General features: G+C 46.3%; 1 protein-coding gene across 1 annotated transcript in view; it reads right to left on the reverse strand.

The window, feature by feature from the left end:
- Positions 1–320: 320 nt before the first annotated feature.
- LOC142246163 (interleukin-9 receptor-like) overlaps positions 321–13,496 on the reverse strand; it is a 65,277-nt gene continuing 52,101 nt past the window's right edge. The window contains exons 7-9 of the mRNA XM_075319195.1: positions 12,519–12,627; positions 9,205–9,289; positions 321–3,407 (exon numbers count right to left, since the gene is read on the reverse strand). Coding sequence (XP_075175310.1) covers positions 3,030–3,407; positions 9,205–9,289; positions 12,519–12,627 — 572 coding nt within the window. The 3' untranslated portion in view covers positions 321–3,029. The remainder of the gene's footprint in view (positions 3,408–9,204; positions 9,290–12,518; positions 12,628–13,496) is intronic.

Genomic DNA, 13,496 nt, shown 5'->3' on the forward strand with positions numbered 1-13,496 from the left:
GCAACAGTCCAAGGAGAATTTTACTCTCATGGAGGCAGCGAGCTTGATGGTTACAGTCACTTTAAGAGGTGTGAGGCTTGAACAAAAGTATATAGCTGGTAATTGCAACACTTTGCTGGCACGTACTACAGTCTGATGGCAATCTCCTTCACTCTGGGACAGTTTCTGTATCTCTCACTATGCAAAGCAGCATCCACAAGTGCTTCTCATGGACTCATGTTATGGTTACCCCTCTTGGCAGCAATACTCTCGGCTAAAGGCCGCTTGACACGCTGTAACATCGCTCACGTGATCTCGTTGGGGTCACGGAATTTGTGACGCACATCCGGGCCGCTTTAGCGATGTCGTTTCGTGTGACACCTATGAGCGTTCAAATTCGCTAAATCGGTGACATGCCCCCCTAGTCTCGATTATCGCTGCTGCTGCAGCTAGCGATGTAGTTCCTCGTCGCTATGTGTGACGCCGCAGGAACGAGGAACCTCACCTTACCTGCGGCCGCCCGCAATGAGGAAGGAAGGAGGTGGGCGGGATGTTACGTCCCGCTCATCTCCGCCCCTCCGCTTCTATTGGGCGGCGGTTCAGTGACGCTGCTGTGACGTCGCTGTGACGCTAAACGAACCGCCCCCTTAGAAAGGAGGCGGTTCGCCGGTCACAGAGACATCGCTAGGCAGGTAAGTAGTGTGACGGGTCCGCGCGGTGTTGTGCACCACGGGCAGCGATTTGCCCGTGTCGCACAACCGATGTGGGCGGGTACGCACGCTAGCGATATCGGTCACAATATCGCAGCGTGTAAAGCGGCCTTTACTCTTTTTAGGTAATTTGCAAACTATTGAAGCCTACAGTTACTGCCTCACAGGTCCTCACGCACCGACACTAGTCTGGTGGTCCTGATCTGGCTATCTTCTTCATAGGAATAAGCCTCTATGCTCCCCTTTGCTCTTATACTAGGTATTTTTTTCCTTGATCGCTGATGCACTCTTGACTCACAGAAATAAGCCTTTATATTTCCTTCTCTGGTGGTGATCAGTGTACTTTTATTTAAGTGTGCAGGTTTCTTCCTTTTGGAACATACTACACCAACTACAGTATAAGCTGGAGCTTGTCACATATTCCCTGGGACAGCATACAATCTGGAAAGTGTTACTCACCCCTACTTTTTAGCTAGCTATAATGCAGACATTCTCATCAATCCCTTTCTCAGCTTCTCTTCCTCCCTAAGCATACCAATTGGAAATTGTTACTCACCCCTACTTTTTAGCTAGCTATATAGCAGATATTCTCATCAAGCCCTTTCTCAGCTTCTCTTCCTCCCTAAGCATACCAATTGGAAAGTGTTACTCACCCCTACTTTTTAGCTAGCTATAAAGCACACATTCTCATCAAGTCCTTTCTCAGCTTCTCTTCCTCCCTAGGGTGGCGTACCAATTGGGAAGTGTTACTCACCCCTACTTTTTAGCTAGCTATATAGCAGACATTCTCATCAAGTCCTTTCTCAGCTTCTCTTCCTCCCTAGGGTGGCATACCAATTGGAAAGTGTTACTCACCAAAACTTTTTAGCTAGCTATATAGCAGATATTCTCATCAAGCCCTTTCTCAGCTTCTCTTCCTCCCTAAGCATACCAATTGGAAAGTGTTACTCACCCCTACTTTTTAGCTAGCTATAAAGCACACATTCTCATCAAGTCCTTTCTCAGCTTCTCTTCCTCCCTAGGGTGGCGTACCAATTGGGAAGTGTTACTCACCCCTACTTTTTAGCTAGCTACATAGCAGACATTGTCATCAAGCCCTTTCTCAGCTTCTCTTCCTCCCTAGGGTGGCATACCAATTGGAAAGTGTTACTCACCCCTACATTTTAGCTAGCTATATAGCAGACATTCTCATCAAGCTCTTTCTCAGATTCTCTTCCACCTTTCTTGTTCTGCTTGGCTGCTAGTCTGCATGCGTCTCCTCTCTATAGGGAGTGTGGAAACGCATGCTAATACTAAGTCCAAACTCCCCATGGCTCTGCATTCAGCATTTCCTCAGAACTTTTACTTATTGACGTCCTGTCTAGACATTTAGACCCAGAGTGTTTTTCCAATATAATATATTGGCTCACACATCACCAATCTCATGAACCACACTTGCTGCTCTTCACTAAAATTGACACACATTCAATTCTCAAGCCAATTAATAAGCGTCATATTTGGCATTTCCCCATTAATACAGCACGTTACGCAACAAGATGGTATCTCAACCCCCAACGGGTTGAATGGTCGACAAACCACTATAGCAAACTGCAAAGTTTTGCAATCCTGAATAGTTCAGCATGTAACATCAGATCCTAAATGGTAACAGTCCTTAAAAGAGTATTTTCAATTTTGTAAGTTATTTCCTATCTGTGGTGCAGGGGATAACCTTATGGTCTTTGGGAGTCCCCCACTGATATTGGGAACCAGGGCTCTGAAGAACCTCATGTGTATTGAGTGGTGGTCAATCATGCGCACTTTTAGCTTTAGCAGACCCATAGAGAATGAATGGAGTGGCAGTGCAAATGATTCACCACTGCTCCATGCACACAGACTCTTTAGAACTACAGTATGGTTTTTGGGATTGGTGGGGGTCCCATGGGCCAGATCCCCAGCAATTGAGAAGTTATCCCCTATCCTATTGATAAGAGAAAACGTCCAAACGTGAGAATATCACTTTAATACTTGTGAGGAAGAGGCAGAGGGTAAAGGCTCTTCTTGTCCGATATATAAATGATTCTTGGGCTACCCAAGACATTGCGAATGTTCCAAGTTAGGGTATGTGCACATTCATCGTATACGCAGTTTAGTATCTTTGCGGACAATCCATTGTGTATTTCAGGACCAGCATCATAGATTTTACAAAATTTTATCGAGAAAATCCGTGAACGACGCGGTGGATTAGAAATCTGTAATGTATCAGTGGATTTCTAACTTGGTACAAATCCTTTACCTTCTTCTGCCCATTAGCACTGATTAGTGGTAAGACATTAACATTATAGATGACTACGATGAAGACAATTACTCAGTAATTTCATGTGAATTTGCAATGTAGCTTCCTTCATAGGAAAAATAATCGCGGGGACAATCCACACTGCTAGCGGCAACTTCGTCATTGACCATGTCATCACTAAAACTAAGGAAACTGCTGAAGAACACGGGATAAAGTCCATTTAAATATATTTGTTTCTCCACCAGTGGATCAGACCAGGACGGGGAGTTACAGGTATCGGGGGTCAAGAGGATTTTTTCCTTGGAGAGTGGAGATTCCAGTTTCACCGGGGATACAGCTTCTTTCTGAACATATAATACAGTAGAACTGAAGTCTATGTCTTGCGGGAAGGTGTGTTGTCTTCCTTTTTTCTTTTCTTTGCAAATATTTGGATGTTTAGTCCAATCCTGAGTAACAAAAACATATTAGTTTGAACACTTAGTGGTGTTGGACTTTATTGGGGACCGTCAGCTACGTGCACGAACCAAGGACCGATAATGGGATTCCTAGTTATAAGAATCCCTACTCAGTTTAGAAGAAAGCTTTTAGATTAATTGGTGGTTCGGTAAATTTTTGTACAGATAACAAACCAATAGACAACGATTTAATTCCCTCACAAATGGGTATTAGTAAATTGTTAGTGCATAGTGTATAGTGTGGTATACAGTGTGTCCACCCATATCCTGTCCACAGCCATTAACTTGAGAACGGCGGCAGCTATAGGCATAGAAGTGGTGTCTAGGTACAGTAAAGTAGCCATGTGCTACGCAATGAAACCACCTATAGCGCCACCTGGTGGAAAACAACGGAGTTAGCATTTTTATCTCGAAAACGGAACGAGATAGAGAAAAAAAGTGAATTACAAAGTTGTAGGGCATCATCAATTCAATACGAATCAACACCTTGCATACAGAGATGCTATGATTAGAATGTGTAAAACTCACAAGGCTGCGGACGTGAAGCAATACCTCATGGAGACCTTCCTACAAGTCATTGGGTATGGTGGCTGTGTGGAGTGGCCTCCACGCTCACCTGACCTGACCCCATTGGACTTCTTTTTGTGAGGTCACATCAAACAGCAGGTGTATGCGACCCCTCCACCAACATTTCACGACCTGCGGCGATGTATCACAGATGCTTGTGCAAATGTGTCACCTACCATATTGCACAACATGGAGCAAGATACAGTATGCTGTGCAGAGTCCAAATGTGCATTGCAGCTGACGGGGGCCACTTTGAGCATCAAAGTTAAATGAGCGCCATATGCATGTCCAGTATTCAATGCTTTGGGGGGTCATGGGTTTCATATCATAGCATTTCTGTATGCAAGGTGTCTATTCGTATTTAATTGATGATGCCCTACAATTTTTTAATTCACTTCTTTTCTCTATCTCATTCTGTTTTCGAGATAAAAATGCTAACTCCGTTGTTTTCCACCAGGTGGCGCTATAGGTGGTTTCATTGCGTAGCACATGGCTACTTTACTATACCTAGACACCACTTCTATTCCTAGAGCTGCCGCCGTTCTCAAGTTAATGGCGGTGGACAGGATATGGGTGGACACACTGTATAAATGTAAAGCACTCCATTCCTTTCAAGAAGACCTGTCACTTACTCACATAATTGAATCAAATACTTTGTAAAATACTAAGACCGCCATGATTCTCCCTCCTTTTTCCATTTTTGTGCTGCATCCCTCTATTGCAAAGATGCTCATATCTCTTGCTATTAAAGGGAACCTGTCACCAGATTTGGGGACTATAAGCTGCGGCCACCACCAGTGACCCCTTATATACAGCATTCTAACATGCTGTATATAAGAGCCCAGGCTACTCTGTATAACATAAAAAACACTTTTATAATACTCACCTAGGGGGCGGTCCGGTCCGATGGGTGTCGCTGCTCTCTGTCCAGTGCCTCCTCTCTGCTGCAATCTCCGTCCTGTTTCTACCCAGCCCAGTGTGGATGACGCATCTATGTCTTCTACACCGGCCAGCATTGCGATCCTGCGCAAGCGCGAGGAAAGGTTAAAGACCGCCCGCGCATGCGCACTACAATACGTTGATCTGCCCTCAGCAGGGCAGATCACAGTGTGCCTGTGCAGGATTGCAATGCTGGCCGGTGTAGAAGACGTAGATTGCGTTTTCCATATTGGGCGGGAGAGAAGAGGGATAGTGATTGCCGCAGAGAGGAGGAGCCGGACCGGGGACCAGCAACACCCATTGGACCGGTCCGCCCTCTAGATGAGTATTATAAAAGTGTTTTTTATGTTCTACACAGCGGCCTGGGCTCTTATATACAGCATTCTGGAATGCTGTATACAAGAACTCACTGGTGGTGGCCACAGCTTATAGGCCCCAAATCTGGTGAAGAGGTTCCCTTTAAAGTAAAAAAAATTGCAATTAACACTTTTTCACCGAAGCTTGTGTCACCAATATCATAACTGCTGTGAAGCCCTAGGCTTAAAGGGAACCTGTCACCTACTCACCTGCAGTCTGGTCTGATGGGCATCGCTGGTCTTGATCCGGCACCTCCTCTATCCTTGTGATCGCTATTCTCCTTCCCAGCTCCGTGTGGATGATGCATCCTATGTCATCCACACAATGTCCTCCATCACGCTCCTGCGCACGCACATTTCTCACATTTTGTCCTATTGAAGGTAGATCAAAGTAGTGTAGTGCGCATGCACAATCGTTGTTTCACCTTTCTCCGCACCTGTGCATTACAGTGATTTCCTCTGCCCGTAGCAGGGCAGGGAGAAGTGCGCATGCGCAGGACAATGGAGGACACTGTGTGGATAATGTAGAATGTGTCATCCACACAACACAGGGAAAAAGGACGGTGATCGCAAGGATAGAGGAGGCGTCGAGTCAAGACCAGCGACGCTTATCGGATCGGACCGCCCCACAAGTGAGTAACTGACAGATTCCCTTTAAAAGGTTTGTCCTAGGAGGGACATTTGTGGCATATTTATAGGATACGCCATAAATGTCTGCAAGATGGGACATGCATCAACACTATATAGTCAAAACTATTAGGACCCCTACACATTACACCCACAGGAGCATTATGACCTCACATTTTACATCCATTATTATGGAGTTGGCCCTTTTGCAGATATAACAGCTTCAATTTTTCTGGGGCTGAATTCTAGCTCATCTCAAAGCTGTTGGATGGGGTTGAGGTCGGGGTTCATGTTCTTCTACACCATGCTACCGAACTATTGTCTTTATGGACTTAGTTATGTGATTGTCTGCAGCGGTGATGTGATCTATCAATGTGATGTCACCACTGTAGACAAAACAAAGAGACTGGAGCAGTGGCGGAGAGGTGGTGTTAGGCTGGGGCCACAAATGCATATGGCATACTATGCGAGAGCATTGGATGCGATATGCTAATGGCCCTCGTCTCAGGCTCTGCTGTGAGCGTGAGCTGAGAGTCATGTGACGGTGATCCAATACTGCAATCGGATTACAGCTGTGGTGGAGAGGGAGGGACTAATCTTCCCATCTCCTCCATTTGTCAGCTGATTAGATAATCGCACTGCACTCTGGTGTCATTTGAGTGCAGTGCGATGTTTCACTCGCACCCATAGACTTGTATGGGTGCGAGTGATCCGAGACTTTCTGACACTAGCAGCATGCTGAAATTGTTTTCTCGGTCCGATAAGGGCTGAGAAAAAAATTGCAGATGAGAGCGGCGCCATAGAGTAACATGGCTCCGTGTAGAATGCGATTTTTTTATCGCATTCCACTCATCCGATTTTACTCGCCATGTGTCCTAGGCCTTAGAGTGGGGGAAGGTGAGTACCATCTGGCTTTGAAACCTTACATATCTGCAAGTACTCCTTTAAGATTTGCCTTCACATGAAATAAATGGTTTAGACCAACATATGAAAAATGAGAACACAATTATGCCTCCTCCACCAATGAGCTGGCAGAATGCAGGCGGGCGGGTAATGATCTATAGGCATTCACCAAATCCAGACTCATCCATCAGATGGCAGATAGAGAAGTGATCCATCACTGCACTGCTGGATTGGTAGTGTAAAGCCACCACTGGACTCTGGAGCAATGAAAATCCAGTCCAGTGGCGGCCTTACACTACCAATCCAGCACTTGGCATTGTGCTTGGTGATGTACGGCTGCATGCAGCTACTCAGCCATGGAAAACCATACTATGAAGCTCTGGGTGCAAACTTTTTGCTCTGATGTTAATACCAGAGGGAGAGTTATGTGGGCTTTACACGTTACGATCTATCGTGCGATTGCACGAGCGATCGTAACCGCCCACGTCGTTTGTGCGTCACGGGCAATTGATTGCCCGTGGCGCACAAAGTTGTTAAACCCCCGGCACACGCACTTACCTCCTGTGTGACGTCGCTGAGGACGGCGAACATCCACTTCCTGAAGAGGGAGGGATGTTCGGCGTCACAGCGACGTCACACAGCGGCCGCCCAATAGAAGCAGAGGGCGCGGAGATGAGCGGGATGTAAACATCCCGTCCACCTCCTTCCTTCCGCATAGCCGGCGGGAGCCGCGGGACGCAGGTAAGCGATGTTCATCATTCCCGGGGTGTCACACGGAGCAACGTGTGCTGCCACGGGAACGATGAACAACTGGCGCCATGTTTCATAAACAATTTTATGAAACCTAGCAACGAGTACACGAATCACGATTTGTGAGCGATACTGCGTCGCTAGGAGGTGTCACACAGGCCGACGTTGCAAGCGATGCTGGATGTGCGTCACAAAAACCGTGACCCCGACGATCTATCGCACGATAGATCATCTCGTGTAAAGCAGGCATTAGTGTTAATATAATATTACTAGCTGTACTACCAGGCTTCGCCCGGGTTACTAACTGCCGTTAACAAAATAGGATATATTAGCAAAAATGTATTCTGCACACAAACACCACAAAACAAATAGATAGAAATGTAATTATTAAAAGGCAAAAACTAAGCTAATAGAAGCATTTCACAACATATATTTCAACACCACAGCTATTCCACACAGATTTAACTAAATTGGCCAAGTAATGTGCTCCGTCTGTCTCTTTCCAGATCTGTCTCTTTCCTCGTCTGTCTCTTTCCCCGTCTGTCTCTTTCCCCGTCTGTCTCTTTCCCCGTCTGTCTCTTTCCCCGTCTGTCTCTTTCCCAGGTCTGTCTCTTTCCCAGGTCTGTCTCTTTCCCAGGTCTGTCTCTTTCCCAGGTCTGTCTCTTTCCCCGTCTGTCTCCCCGTCTCTTTGTCTGTGTCTTTTCCTGTCTGTCTCTTTCCCTGTCTGCCTGTCTCTGTCTGTCTCTTTCCTTGTCTGTCTCTATTACTTTGTCTCTTTCCCCATCTGTCTCTATCAAGGTCTGTATCTTTCCCCATCTATCTTTGTCTGTCTCTCTGGCTGTCTCCTCCTTCCCTGTCTGTCTGTCTCTGTCACTATCTGCATGTCTGTCTGTCTCTTTCCAGGTCTGTCTCTGTCTGTCTCTTTCCCCGTCTGTCTCTGTCTCTTTCACCGTTTCTCTTTGTCTGTCTCTTTTTCTCTGTCTGTCTCTCTGTCTGTCTCTGTCTATCCATCTCCCCACCGACATCTTATTACCTCACATATCAGCTTCTTATACTATGAATGTCTTTTGTTCCTATAGCAACCAATCACAGCTCCTACTAATAACCTGTAGTTCCAGGCTCCATTTACTTTAATGGAGGCATGTTTTTTGGAGAGTAACTGTAAAGCGCGGGGTTAAATTTTCCTATCAAAACATAGTCTACGACGTTCCCTGGGTCACATGTAGTGTCTGTGCAAAATTTCGTGATTGTAAATGCGATGATGCGGATACACTTTTCGTTTCACTTTTTCCCCATTATGCAGATAGGGGCAAAATTGATTGGTAAATTGGAACGCGCGGGGTTAAAATTTCGCCTCACAACATAGCCTATGACGCTCTCGGGGTCCAGAAGTGTGAGTGTGGAAAATTTTGTGGTTGTAGCTGCAACGGTGCAGATGCCAATCCCGGACATGGACACACACACACACACACACACACACACACACACACACACACACACACACACACACACACACACACACACACACACACACACACACACACACACACACACACACACACACATACACACATTCAGCTTTATATATTAGATAATTTAGTGAAATTATATTAGCAAAACTAGTACAACCTCAAGCATGACATTACCTGGAAATTTCCATTATGTATATTATATAAAGGATGAAAAAAATCAGCAGCTGTCGGAATTTTCTTCCAAAAAGAGACATTTATTCTGAAATAATAAAGAAGAGGTATATCATGTGAAATCTGTAAATAAATGGATATTATTTAGTATATTTTTATGGTCCTTGTTACTACTATACTCTCCGTTTACAGAACAAGTATCATTCATGTCTATAGGAAGAGTATAGTATTCCAGCTCAGTTCCATTCCCCTCATTTTACTATAAAGGCCGCTTTACAAGCAGCGACATCGCTAACGAGATGTCGTTGGGGTCACGTAATTCGTGACGCTCATCCGGCCTCGTTAGTGACGTCGTTGCTTGTGACACCTACGAGCGACCGCTAACGATCCGAAATACTCACCAAATCGTTGATCGTTGACACGTCGTTCATTTTCAAAATATCGTTGCTGCTTTTGGACGCAGGTTGTTCGTCGTTCCTGAGGCAGCACACATCGCTACGCGTGACACCCCGGGAACGACAAACAACAGCGTACCTGTGTCCTCCGGCAACGAGGTGGGCGCGTCGTTAATGCGGCTGCTCTCCGCCCCTCCGCTTCTATTGGTGGCCCGCTGAGTGACGCTGCTGTGACGCCGAATGAACCGCCCCCTTAAAAAGAGGTTGTTAGCCGCCTAGGAAGGTATGTGTGACGCGTACCGGCAATATTGTTCGCCACGGGCGGCGATTTGCCTGTGACGCACAAACGACGGGGACGGGTGTTTTCACTAGTGACATCGCTAGCGATGTCCCTGCTTGTAAAGCGGCCTTAACTGTTGTATAAGAAATGTATTCATTCCCATCTCCCGTTTTTCCCATGCAAAAATAAATGATTTAAAAAAAAAAAAAAAAAGATATTAAAGGGGTTATCCGGCTTATTTTGACTTTTTTTATTATTACCCTATTGGGCAACATTGGGGCAGGTAAATAGATAGTGAGCACTTACCTGCTCCGCTGTCAGCCCCTCTCCCCCGGCTCAGAGTGGTCATGTGACTGCTCCTGCCGCGATTTTGCTGCTTCCGGTCATTTCATGTCAACATGGGCAGGGCCATGTTGACATGCAAATCTGGAACAGCATGTTGCCGCCCTGCTGGGCTGTACAGTGCGATGAGCCCCGCCCCCCTTCCCTGCACCCTCCCACACATTCCCCCGCACCCTGTACTCTGCCCACAACCTCCCCCTGCACTGCTGTGAAGTCCATGACCTGGGGGCGGGGCCTGGCGGCGGCTGCTGCCTACGGTGTCAGCGCCAGCACCGGGCCCCCTGCTCATTATCGCACATTCAAATATACCAGCATCACAGATGCCGATATATTTGAAAGCGCTGATGAGAAGCAGCGCAGCGCTGCTCCTCATCACTCTCCCGCTGTCTGTGCTCTTTTCAGCACAGCGGTGACGTCACTACTGTGCTGATATGTCCAGAGCACAGACAGCACGCGAACGTGCAGGAGCGGCGGGGACCGAGGACGGGTGAGTATGTACTCCCTACATGTGTTCCCTATGGTGGTAGGGGGGGGTCGGTGCAGAGCGCCGTGTGTGCGTGCGGTGCAGAGCCATATTTGTGTGTGTGCGGTGAAGAGCCATATGTGTGTGTGTGTGCGGTGCAGAGCCATATGTGTGTGTGGTGCAGAGCCCGATGTGTGTGTGCGGTGCAGAGCCATATGTGTGTGTGGTGCAGAGCCTGATGTGTGTGTGCGGTGCAGAGCCCTATGTGTGTGTGGTGTGCAGAGCCCTATGTGTGTGTGGTGTGCAGAGCCCTATGTGTGTGTGCGGTGCAGAGCCCTATGTGTGTGTGCGGTGCAGAGCCATGTGTGTGCGGTGCAGAGCCATATGTGTGTGTGCGGTGCAGAGCCCGATGTGGGGCTGTTATTTGCAATGCTGTAGTGATAACAGGTCAGGTGCTGGGGAAGAATACTGACAGGGAATGTGTGTGCAGGGGGCGGGCAGGGGGCGCGGCTGGACACTGGGGAGGGGCTGGACACTGAGGCCGGGCGGTGCCAGCTGTGACTGGGAGGTTTAGCACAGGAAGTGGTCAAGTTTGCTAGAGCTGAATGTAAACAAAGACCTGCAGAGAATAAAGTCATAATTCAAGAGGAACAAAAGTTAGAAAACAAAAAATAACAATGTAAGGGTGTTTTATATGACAATACAGCACAGATTAGCTTAACAAAAAATTTTGAGTTTATGTCGTTCAACTCCTTTAAATAAGATAAAATATTCCATATTGGCACGTTCAAAAAAGTCTGATCAGTCAAAATATAAAATGATTTAAACAATAAGAAACACAATACAAATAAAAACAAAAAAACCCCAAAACATCACATTTGTTGTTTTTCAGTAGCCACAACTTTTCCTAAAATTGCCCAAAAACAAAGATCTTGTAAAAAACAAGCCCTCATATGGCTACATCAATGCAAAGAGAAAAGGAGCCACCTGTCATGGGTGTGTCACGAGTGACAGACAGTCATGTGGTTTCTGGCCATAGAAGGTGACAGCGTTTGTTTGCACAGAATGCTCCCTGACTTTCCATTGTTCCTGCTGTCAGTATTCATTGGTGTAGGTAGCTTTTCTATTGCATTCATCTCTCCCTTTTGGACCCAGCAAGAGCTCAACTTCCACCCAGCTGTTGCTTGTCAATATTCCCTTGGTGTTTAAATAGCCCTTCCTTTGGACTGGTGCTGATGATATTTTCAGTTATTTCAGGCCAACGTTGCAAGCAGGTGGCTTGCACTCCTCTGTGCTATTGTTGTGGAAAGCTCTGCTGAACTCTTACCTGAGTCATCTAATAATAAGTATGAAGTATGTGGTAAGAGTTCAGCAGAGCTTTTAGCAACGACGCCACAGAGGAGTGCAAGCCACCTACTTGCAACGTTGGCCTGAAATAGCTGAAAATATCATCAACACCAGTCCAAAGGAGCTGTGTGTTCCCCTTGTGTCTTCTGTAGTGTTTAGTGGGGTTGACGAAGAGCTCATACCATCCATTCCCCTATTTAGGATCCAGCACTAGGGATACCTAGGGTCAGGTATCCGGTTCGGCGCATAGGTGCGGAACCTATCAAGGGTGGTAACGGAAGCCAGGGCTCAGTGGTAGCTTTGGTCAGGGGTCACCATCTCTCCCTTCTCTAGACACAGGGTTTCCATTCCCTTCCCGTTCGCCATGTGCTTGGTAATTCCCCGTAACTAGTGTGACACCACCTATAGAAAATCTCTTTAATATACAAATATCCATCAGTACAGTGATTCATGGAGGCTGCCTAGAACCATTTTTCGTTTTTATACCTACCTTGAGGATAGGATGGAGCGTAAAGCCAGCAGCAAAAAGATGACTGTCATTGTTAGTAGGGTTACCATAGTAATGATATGATTCATATCTTGGTTTTGTTTTTCCATTTCTGAAAAATTAAGGAACAAAAATTATGCTAATAATCTAAATATTGGCAGTATAGGACAATTTGTCACTTGAGCAACTCATTGGTCTGCAGTCTCCTCACTTCCTGGTCTCTGGCAGGGCGGGCTTTCCTCCTTGAGTGACAGTTCTGTTCAGTAGCAGAGCTGTAGTATTAGCAGAACTATAAAGCTCAGCTATAACATATATAGATGTAAGGGGTTTGTTCTGAAGTCTACACTGTTATCTCTTTATTTACATATACAGTTAACAGAGCAGTTGAACAAGCACACAGCTCTGGACAGTGAGAGCCATGATTAGGAGAAATTATCTGTGAAAAGCTGATGCTGCGGACTGGTGTTTTTGCAGGATTTATAACAACTTTTTGGGAGCTTAGAGGGGTGTGAGCAGGAATATTGAGAATTATTTCCTTTTTTGGAATGTAACTGCAGTTCACTCTCACCCAGAACTTGGGGAGGCGCTAATGACTGAGTTCCATGGAAACTAGCTGCACACTATGAAAGATAAAAGCTCTCAGCAGAAGACTGACATCACATAGAATAAAAACATGTAAATTGTAAACTTGCTCTTTCGGCCATAATTGTCCTCCTTCTTCTGAGGCCTCTGTGCATGACACGTCCTACGTCATCCAAACTAGCAGGCATTGAGGTCCTGCACAGGCGCACTTTGATCTGCCCTGAGCAGGAAAGATCAAAGTATTGTAGTGTGCCTGCGCAGGACCTCAGTTTTGGCTAGTGTGGATGACGTAGGATGTTTCATGTACACGTGTCTCAGAAGAAGGAGGACAAAGATGGCCGAAAGAGGAGGCGCCATTACCGGAGAACGGAGACACCCATCTGACAAGTCTGCACCGCA

The sequence above is a fragment of the Anomaloglossus baeobatrachus genome, chromosome 7 (genome assembly GCF_048569485.1).
Source record: "Anomaloglossus baeobatrachus isolate aAnoBae1 chromosome 7, aAnoBae1.hap1, whole genome shotgun sequence".
Classification (NCBI taxonomy): Eukaryota; Metazoa; Chordata; class Amphibia; order Anura; family Aromobatidae; genus Anomaloglossus; species Anomaloglossus baeobatrachus.